This window comes from Myripristis murdjan, chromosome 9 (assembly GCF_902150065.1).
Source record: "Myripristis murdjan chromosome 9, fMyrMur1.1, whole genome shotgun sequence".
Classification (NCBI taxonomy): domain Eukaryota; kingdom Metazoa; phylum Chordata; class Actinopteri; order Holocentriformes; family Holocentridae; genus Myripristis; species Myripristis murdjan.
Window position 1 is genome coordinate 37,833,910 of NC_043988.1, and position 10,000 is coordinate 37,843,909.

Here is a 10,000-nt window from a genome sequence, read left to right on the forward strand (position 1 = left end):
AAAAATAAATTACATGAAATTCAGCAACAAAAAAAGTGCTGGAAAAAACACATGAAAAATTGCCCATTTTGTTTCCTGTAGCATTATTTCAATTCTTAATTCAATTCTAAATTATGTGATGAATTGCAATAATTATAATTGAAAACACACTGAATGGGATTTTGCTCCCCTCAAAAAGGGGGGAGGGGACATGTTTAGCCATGTTGGTCATACCAATCGATTGACAATCCTTACAACTTATTTCTCAATGAAAAGAAGTCTAATCAGGCTTTCTAACGGTATGAAAGACAACACCAGTCGGTATTGTTAAATGGGAGAAATGATCAACTGAAAAAATATTGCAGGGGTCAAAAAAAAAAAAAATAAAAATAAAAAATTGGTCGCTTCCCACACAATTACCGGTGTCAGTCATTCCAGAAATGCAGGATCCTTTCAAGGTGTATCTCATTGGAAAGAGGGTGAATCAGGCTTTACAGTATAAGATACAACACTACTGGGTAGAAATAAAGGGGAGAAATTATAGACTGAAAAAGCGGTGAAGAACTTGTTTTGCCTTGTGTTGTTATATATAGACCTTTTCTGGCCGCTTTTAGGCGGGGCGCTCCAAAAACTCTCTCTCCTTTTTGTTTTTGTTTTGTCTTTTTGTTTTTTTCTTAGAACCCCTGCCGGTACACCTGGCCGCTGCCTGCGGACTCACCTGAGCCTCGAACAGCTGCCGGTACACCTGGCCGCTGCCTGCGGACTCACCTGAGCCTCGAACAGCTGCCGGTACACCTGGCCGCTGCCTGCGGACTCACCTGAGCCTCGAACAGCTGCCGGTACACCTGGCCGCTGCCTGCGGACTCACCTGAGCCTCGAACAGCTGCCGGTACACCTGGCCGCTGCCTGCGGACTCACCTGAGCCTCGAACAGCTGCCGGTACACCTGGCCGCTGCCTGCGGACTCACCTGAGCCTCGAACAGCTGCCGGTACACCTGGCCGCTGCCTGCGGACTCACCTGAGCCTCGAACAGCTGCCGGTACACCTGGCCGCTGCGCGCCTCCCGGCTCCGCCACATGCTAGCAGGCTAGCGCCGCTAGCTTAGCTCGCTAGTTGAGTTGAAAACGATGAGAGAAGACCGTGCAGCTGTCCACAACAAACAGACAAACAAACAAACAAACAAACAAACAAACAAACAACAACAAATCACAGAGAAACACACGGTCCGTTTGTTGCGCCGCTGAGAAGCAAAACGTTCCGTCTCCTCCAGCGGCTGTCCGTCACCATGGCAACCGGCCGCCCCGTGTGGCGTTGACGGTCGACGGGAAATGGTAGTAAATCAGAGACTCCTGCTGGAAAAGACAGCCAGTCTGCGGCTCCCGGTCTGTCCATCAAACTGTCGAGTTAATATTAATATTTTATGTATATCTATATCTATGTATATAGATATAGATATTGATAGATAGACAGATAGATAGATAGATAGATAGATATGTATATACACGCACACGCACACACACGCACACACACATATACACTACTCACAAAAAGTTAGGGATATTTGGCTTTTGGGTGAAATTTATGGAAAATGTAAAAAGTTCACGCTACAGTGATATTATATCATGAAAGTAGAGCATTTAAGTAGAAGCATACACTGGTGATTTCCTCATCTCAAACAATTTCTTGAAACAAAAGCCAACAGCAGTGGTGGATATACCACAACAAAAAATGTCAGTGTCAATAACTTGTCATGTGCCCTTGAGCATCAATTACAGCTTGACAACGACGTCTCATGCTGTTCACAAGTCGACTTATTGTCTGCTGAGGCATGGCATCCCACTCTTCTTGAAGGGCGGCCCTCAGGACATTGAGGTTCTGGGGTACAGAGCTCCGAGCCTCTACACGGCCACTCAGCTGATCCCATAGGTTTTCTATGGGATTCAGGTCTGAGAAAGTGCAGGCCACTCCATCTGAGGTACCCCAGTCTCCAGCAGCCGTTCCCTAATGATACGACCTCGATGAGCTGGAGCATCAAACACCTGATGTGAATTTTGCCGTTAAACTCCTTGTTAGAGAACAGCAACTTGTGCAAAAAGTACTGAAACACTGAACAGTTGGACATGTGCATTCAAAAGTTTACAGAAGGTCACATTAAGTTCACCTGTAAAGGTTAGAATGCATTTTAGGTTCATCCTGAAATTTCACCCGAAAGCCGAATATCCCTAACTTTTTGTGAGTAGTGTATACACATATTTGTATATATATATGTGTGTGTGTGTGTGTGTGTCTATACACTCCTGATCAAAATTTTAAGACCAGCTGAGAAATTGCAAGAATTTACATTTTGCACTGTTGGATCTTAAGAAGGTTCTAAGTAGAGCTTCAAAATGCAAAAAGAAGAAATGGGAGTGAGACAAAAAAAAATTTTTTTTGGATCAGGAGTGTATATATATATATATATTTATGTATATTCATTTTGCTGAGGACCCTCTGGAGGCCGCAGAGGACCCCCGGACCTCAGCTGGCAGAACCACAGGAGAACCAATCATCTGCTTCCTAAATGTTCCACATTTCCTTCCTCTGAGCTCAGAGAAATGTGGAGCTTCTGAAGCAGCGGAGGAGCAGGATTATCATCTACAGAGCCGACACTCTGCTCAGCCTCTGCAGCGCCCCCTGCAGGAGGAGCAGGATTATCATCTACAGAGCCGACACTCTGCTCAGCCTCTGCGGCGCCCCCTGCAGGAGGAGCAGGATTATCATCTACAGAGCCGACACTCTGCTCAGCCTCTGCAGCGCCCCCTGCAGGAGGAGCAGGATTATCATCTACAGAGCCGACACTCTGCTCAGCCTCTGCAGCGCCCCCTGCAGGAGGAGCAGGATTATCATCTACAGAGCCGACACTCTGCTCAGCCTCTGCAGCGCCCCCTGCAGGCGGACACGCAGCTGCAAATGAATCATGTCAAATAAAACCATCATATGAGGAACGCTGCGTTGAGGTACATGAAAGAAAAACAAGAATTACTAACTCTGTTTCAGCAGCTGATTTATTGAAAATTATGAAGAACAGAATTAGACAGAAAAACACTCAGCTGACAGATCTCTTTCTCTCTCTCTCTCTCTCTCTCTCACACACACACACACACACACACACACACACACACACTCTGTTCATTGATTGGATTTGTGTTTTTTTCTCCGGCCCAGTGTGGGAAATGTGAGCAATCCTAAAGTCACAGGGAGATTTTCCCACCAGATGGACATGAGATCTTAGTGATCTGATGTGTGTGTGAGTGTGTGTGTGTGTGTGTGTGTGTGTTCATGTGATCCACTGTGATAATACCATAACAGTGTATAATATGAAGTGTTTTCATGTAAACTTCTGTTTAAACGTCTGATTTTCTTCTAAGGACAAAAGATCAGAAAGCACAAAGCGTGTGTGTGTGTGTGTGTGTGTGTGTGTGTGCGTGTGTGTGCGTGCGTGTGTGTGTGCGTGCACGCTCAGTCAGAGTCTGTGATGTCAGTCCCACTGCTGTCGTCAAGGTTACAGCCAGCATACTCGTTGCGGATGACCTTCGACCGGAGTGCTCGTTTCCTGTTGTCATGGAAACGGGAAGCAGAGTGAGGTCACAAGTCAAGTTTGTGTGTCTGATTCATTTAAATGAGGTTCAGAAGCTCCGCCCACCTGCGGTACAGGAAGTTCGGTCGGCTTTTAGACCTCGAGTGACCATCCGACAGGTCGGCCTCCTGAGAGACAGACAGGCAGTTAGAGAGAGACAGACAGGCAGTTAGAAAGAGACAGACAGGCAGTTAGAAAGAGACAGGCAGTTAGAGAGATAGAGAGAGACAGACAGGCAGGTAGAGACAGACAGGCAGTTAGAGAGAAAGAGAGAGAGGGAGAGAGAGAGAGAGAGAGACAGGCAGTTAGAGAGAGAGAGAGAGAGACAGACAGGCAGTTAGAGAGAGAGAGAGAGACAGACAGACAGGCAGGTAGAGACAGACAGGCAGGTAGAGAGAGAGAGAGAGACAGACAGTGTAAGAGAGAGACAGACAGGCTGTTAGAGACAGACAGACTGTAAGAGACAGACAGACAGGCAGTGAGAGGGACGGGCAGAGAGTGAGACAGGCTGTGTGTTGAATGTTACCCATGATGCAGTGGGGCTGGGCTCCCCGGGCTCGGCAGCAGAGTCGTGTCGCGGCGGCGCCTCGTTCTCCCCCGACGTCACGCTGGGAACGTCCTCACTGCTGCCTGACAGGAAGTGATGTCACAGGACAGGAAGTGAGGTCACAGGACAGGAAGTGATGTCACAGGACAGGAAGTGAGGTCACAGGACAGGAAGTGAGGTCACAGGACAGGGAGTGATGTCACAGGACAGGAAGTGAGGTCACAGGACAGGGAGTGATGTCACAGGACAGGAAGTGAGGTCACAGGACAGGTATGACAGGGGTCAAGGTGAGAGTTCAGATTCTGGATCTGCAGAACCAGAACAGGTTTCGGATCTCAGCACACCACACTGTATCCAGGTGGTTCCAGTTGCCATGGCAACAGCTGTGACGTTTACACAGTGGATCATGTGGATCTGGATTTAAAAACCAGAGCAGAGGTCAGAGGTCAGAGGTCAGGGGTCAGAGTCAGCGCTGTGAGGGTCACTGCCACAGACGGGAGGGGTTACAGCGCCACCATGTGACCTCCTCAGGACACTGCAGGGTTACAAAACATCCAACCTGTGGACTCCAGATCCACAGGATCCACTCCAGATCCACAGGATCCACTCCAGATCCACTCCAGATCCACTCCAGATCCACAGGATCCACTCCAGATCCACAGGATCCACTCCAGATCCACAGGATCCACTCCAGATCCACTCCAGATCCACTCCAGATCCACAGGATCCACTCCAGATCCACAGGATCCACTCCAGATCCACAGGATCCAAAATGGTGGAGTGTAACTTTAAATTTGGCACTAAACGTATGCAGGTGAACGCCAGGTGGAGGGCGGGGCTTACTTGTTCCAGGAAGGTGCAGCTTTGTTAAGAACACACACACACACACACACACACACTCAGACACACACACACACACACACACACACACAGACACACACACACACACACACACACACACACACTCAGACACACACACACAGACACACACACACACACACACACACAGACACACACACACACACACACACTCAGACACACACACGCACGCACGCACACACGCACGCACACACACACACACACACACACACACACACATATGATGGTGTCACATGACCTCATCTGGTCATGTGACACCAACCCAAACGATAGCAGCTGACCTCTGACCTTTAGCAGTGCTCTCTGCCGGCTCCTCCTCTTCGTCACTGCTCACACTCCTCTCACCCTGAGGAGCACACACACACATAGACACACACACACACACACACACACACACACACACACACACACCTTCACTTCAACTCAACTTTATTGTCCACCTCTTCCATGCTGCAACTTCATCATCATCATCCTCACAGATATTGTGTGTGTGTGTGTGTGTGTGTGTGTGTGTGTGTCTGTGTGTGTGTGTGTGTGTGTGTGTGTGTGTGTGTGTGTATGTCACCTGGTGGGAGTTGCAGGTCAGTCTGCGGAGGCGGGTCCTCAGCTTTAGCTCCTCCCCCTGGGCGCGGAGCAGGAGCAGCTCCAGCCTATCAGATCTCTCGGTGAGCTGGCGGAGCTGCTCCCTGTGCTGGTCCTTCTCCTGCAGGAGCAGCCGCACCTCCTCCTGCTGCTCCGCCCGGCTGGCCAGCGCCTGAAACCCAACCCACCCCCGCAGCGCTGCGTCACCACAGAGCTAACCTCACGCCACAGGCCCCGCCCTCCTCCATTTAGCCCCTCCCCCCACAATCAATTTTTATTTGATTTTATTTTGAAAGCTTGATGATGTGTTTGAGGACAGAGCAAATTCACCTGCTCTCTTTCACACAAGAAAAAAAAAGAAAATCTGCAAAACATAAAAAACGACATGAAAATAAAAAATGAAAGTGTTTTCCTGATGAAAAGGGAAAACGCTGCGTCTGAGACCAACACAGAAAAGCCACATTCAGACTGGGTGGACTGTCCCTTTAACAGTTCTGATCACCATCATCATCCTCATGGTTCTTATTCAGCTGGCTGGGCTCTCTGTGGGTAATTCATCATCCAAAGTAAACAAAGTCATTCACACGTGATACATGTTTATGTTGATGTTTATGTGACAGATTATTTAACACCATTTCCTACTAAATGAAACATTATCTTTGGCAAGATGGCGGCAGGCTGCTCGGCTGCCGTCTGTCGCTCTGCTCTGTGTTTCTTTGTGTGTTTTGTGATTCACCTGATACGTCAACAAGTTTCATCTCTCGTCATTTATGATCGTCAAACTCTGCTTGAGACTGGACGTTACTTCGACCGGCTGACATATGACAAGTCGATGAGCTCTCCTCCGTGCCTCGAGGAAATCCTGGTGTTTCGTAGGCGCCACCTCGTCCCCCAGAGATGCCGGAGAAGACGTGGGAAACATGGAGGCCTCCAGGTCCGGCTCAAGGCTCACCTGAGGTCTGTCCGTGTGTCTGATCGCTGCAGAGATCTGCATTTTCTGGACGTTCTTCGGAGGACGAGGGACCGATGGATCCGACCGGTGCTCCCGGACGTCGGCAGCTTTGACGGCATCAGCTGTTCGTTGGACCCGATCAGCTGTTGCTGCCTCCTTCCAGCTGGCGTCTTCACACCGGGAGACGCAGTGTGAACCATCAGGATCTCCGTTCACGAGAGCGAGCTCCGTCCTCATCTGACACCGTTCATGTTCAGTTGGCCTTGTGGAATGTGAGATCTGTCACCAGAAAAACTTTCTTACTCAGCGATTTCTTTACCCCAAACTGGATTTTATGTTTTTAACGGAAACCTGGCTCCGGGAAGGTGAACTTGCTCCTTTTTCCCCCTGGATGTAGTTTCTTCAGCTCCCCTCACATCACCAGCAAAGGTGGAGGATTGGCATCCGTATTCAAATCCACCTTCCACTGCCGGCAGCCTCCAGCTGTTAATCGCTGCACCTTCGAGCTCCAACTCTTCGAGGTAAACTTCTCCATGACTGTTCTCTGTGCGGTGGTCTATCGTTTACCGAAATTTAACAAACACTTTATTTGGGACTTTGCAGACTGAAATATGATCACTTTTTAATTGTTGGCGATTTTAACGTGCATGTCTGCTGTGAGACTAGACCTCTGGTCAGAGACTTCCTCAATCTCACTGACTCTTTTAATCTCACGCAGTCTGTTTGGGAGCCGACACATGACAAGGGCCACATTTTGGATCTTGTATTGTCATATGGCGTAAAAGTACAGATAACCGAAATCTGTCACACACCCTTTTCCGACCATCATCCTGTTTTATTTTCCTGTCGCTTCAACTACAAACTCCACCCCCGTTCGCTGTCTCCATGTTTTTAACTCTTTAACTCCCTCGCAGTTCTCCGCTGCTTTTAAAGACTCTTTCCTATATTCTCTGGACGATCTTGGTGACCTTAGTGTGGATGTGTGTATGACTATAGCCCCAATTCAGGGTCTGCATCCTTCGAAGTCGGCATTTGAAGGCCAGTTACGTCACAACACTGCGCGAAGGCCTGTCCCAATTCATCCAAAGTCGAAGAATCCTTCAAATTCGCACTTCAAATGCGTCCTCCTTTTCAGCCGTTGGTAGCTGATTTGGAGGATGCACCACGACTATCCTTCTCAGGCTCCCGTATTCCAAGATGCTTTGCGAGCTGCTGCTCAGTCGAAAAAAGTTAACTGAAATGGCCACGGCGGCATCTAGTATATGTAAGTATTCAGATTTCACTATTATAAAATATTCGGTTTTACTCATTTGAACATCCAACGGCATACATGTTAAACCAAAGCCCCTTTCTTTACTGTTCTGTCTGTCTGACAGAAAGAAACGCGATCTTTCTGTCTCCGGAGTTTGTTGTCATGGGAAGGGCGGTTACCCGACCAGGAAATACTCCGAAGGCTAGACCGTCCCATTTGGTTGACGGGGAGGATGCGTCGGACTTCAAAGTCCGGGTCCCACGAAGTCCGTGGCCTTCGTAGGACCCGGACTTTGAAGGATGCAGACCCTGAACTGGGACACAGCTGATGTTTGATTCACTCTGCACTGAGATTTTGGACTCCATTGCTCCCATGACTTTTAGGCGTGTTAAGCCACAGACTGAGCCTTGGCTGAATGAGTCCACTCGTGCGCTCAGACGTGCATGTAGACAGGCGGAAAGGAAGTGGAAGAAGGACAAACTACAAATTAATTGGGATCTCCTCCGTGACTATCTCCTAACCTATCAGCATGCAGTGAAAGCTGCAAAAACTAAATATTTTTCCTCACTTGTTTCTGCTAATGCTCACAAACCACAGGCTCTTTTTAATGTATTTGATTCTCTTGTCAGTCCGTGTGATGCTGCTTGTGTTGAGCCTTCTTTGTTGTGTGAGGATTTTCTGCAGTTTTTTGTTAATAAGATTGCTGTCCTTAGGCCCCCGTTAACTCAGTCTGTTCAGGACCCCTCAGTTCCTACAGCAGGCTCTGCGGTCTTTCAGCAGTTTGAGCCTGTTACTCTCTCCACAGTCACTGAAATAGTGGAACACTTGCGTCCTGCTAACTGTCCCTCTGACAGCATCCCATCCCGCCTGTTTAAGGAAGTTTTCACCTCAGTTCAGTCTTTTATTTTGCATCTATTAAATCAGTGTCTCAGCTGTTCCATCTTCCTTCAAACATGCCAGGGTGCAGCCCCTCTTGAAAAAGAAAAATCTGGATCCCTTGATTTTGTTTAATTTTAGGCCTATTTCTAAACTTCCTTTTATTTCCAAGGTTTTAGAGAAAGTCGTTTTTAACCAACTCCAAGAATTTTTACAGAGGGCCAATGTTTCTGAATTGTTTCAGTCTGGTTTTAAGTCTCTTCACAGCACCCAAACTGCTCTTCTAAAGGTTTTTAATGATCTTCTGTTAAACCTTGATTCTGGTAACTGTGTCTTTTTAATTCTCCTTGACCTGACAGCGGTGTTTGATACAGTGGATCACACAATCCTCCTACCGCGCCTTGAACACTGTGTAGGCATCAAAGGCACTGTTTTGAGTTGGTTCAGATCATACCTCTCTGAGAGATCTTTCTCTGTGCACATGGGACAGTTTTCCTCCTCCGTGGCCCCTCTGACATGCGGCGTCCCCCAGGGGTCAGTTCTGGGCCCTCTACTGTTCTCCCTCTATTTGCTACCCCTGGGGTCCATTTTTAGGAAGCATGGTATTCCCTTTCATAGCTTTGCAGATGATGTGCAGGTGTATTTGCCGGTGAAGGCACCTACTAAAGACTCTCTTCAGGCTGTGCTGAACTGCATGAATGACATAAAAACGTGGATGGACCTAAACTTTTTAAAATTAAATGAAAACAAAACAGAGGTTGTCCTGTTTGGCCGCCCTGACCTAGTGCAGGTCCTTGCCAGCTCCCTTGGCCCAGTAGCACCGTACATAAAATCCTATGCGAGGAATCTTCCATCCATCCATTCATCTTCTGCCGCTTATCCGGGACCGGGTCGCGGGGGCAGCAGTCTAAGCAGGGACGCCCAGACTTCCCTCTCCCCAGACACTTCTGCCAGCTCCTCGGGGGGAACCCCAAGGCGTTCCCAGGCCAGCCGAGAGACATAGTCCCTCCAGCGTGTCCTGGGTCTTCCCCGGGGCCTCCTCCCGGTGGGGCATGCTCGGAACACCTCCCCAGGGAGGCGTCCAGGGGGCATCCGAAACAGATGCCCGGATGCCAGGAATCTTGGTTTTATTATTGATGGTGATTTTAAACTGGACAAGCAGGTCAGTGCTGTGGTCAAGTCCAGCTTCTTTCAACTGAGGCTTTTAGCTAAGATTAAATCATATCTCAGCCAGAAAGACCTTGAGGAAGTTATCCATTCTTTTATTAGGTCTCGTTTAGATTACTGTAATTCACTGTATTTTGGCATTGATCAGTC

At 48.3% G+C, this 10,000-nt stretch overlaps 2 protein-coding genes across 3 annotated transcripts in view; both read right to left on the reverse strand.

Annotated features, from left to right (window-relative positions):
• Window positions 1–1,226, reverse strand: part of ccdc180 (coiled-coil domain containing 180) — a 31,732-nt gene extending 30,506 nt beyond the window's left edge. For both annotated transcript variants that reach the window (XR_003928717.1, XM_030059464.1), the window contains exon 1: window positions 998–1,226. Coding sequence is in view for 1 of the 2 variants with exons in the window: in XM_030059464.1 (XP_029915324.1) it covers window positions 998–1,057 (60 nt within the window). In the remaining variant the exon portion in view is untranslated. The remainder of the gene's footprint in view (window positions 1–997) is intronic.
• Window positions 1,227–3,161: 1,935 nt separating this feature from the next.
• Window positions 3,162–10,000, reverse strand: part of card9 (caspase recruitment domain family, member 9) — an 11,412-nt gene continuing 4,573 nt past the window's right edge. Inside the window, exons 9-13 of the mRNA XM_030059514.1 lie at window positions 5,587–5,775; window positions 5,310–5,367; window positions 4,122–4,225; window positions 3,662–3,723; window positions 3,162–3,571 (exon numbers count right to left, since the gene is read on the reverse strand). Of these exons, the coding sequence (XP_029915374.1) occupies window positions 3,478–3,571; window positions 3,662–3,723; window positions 4,122–4,225; window positions 5,310–5,367; window positions 5,587–5,775 (507 nt within the window). The 3' untranslated portion in view covers window positions 3,162–3,477. The remainder of the gene's footprint in view (window positions 3,572–3,661; window positions 3,724–4,121; window positions 4,226–5,309; window positions 5,368–5,586; window positions 5,776–10,000) is intronic.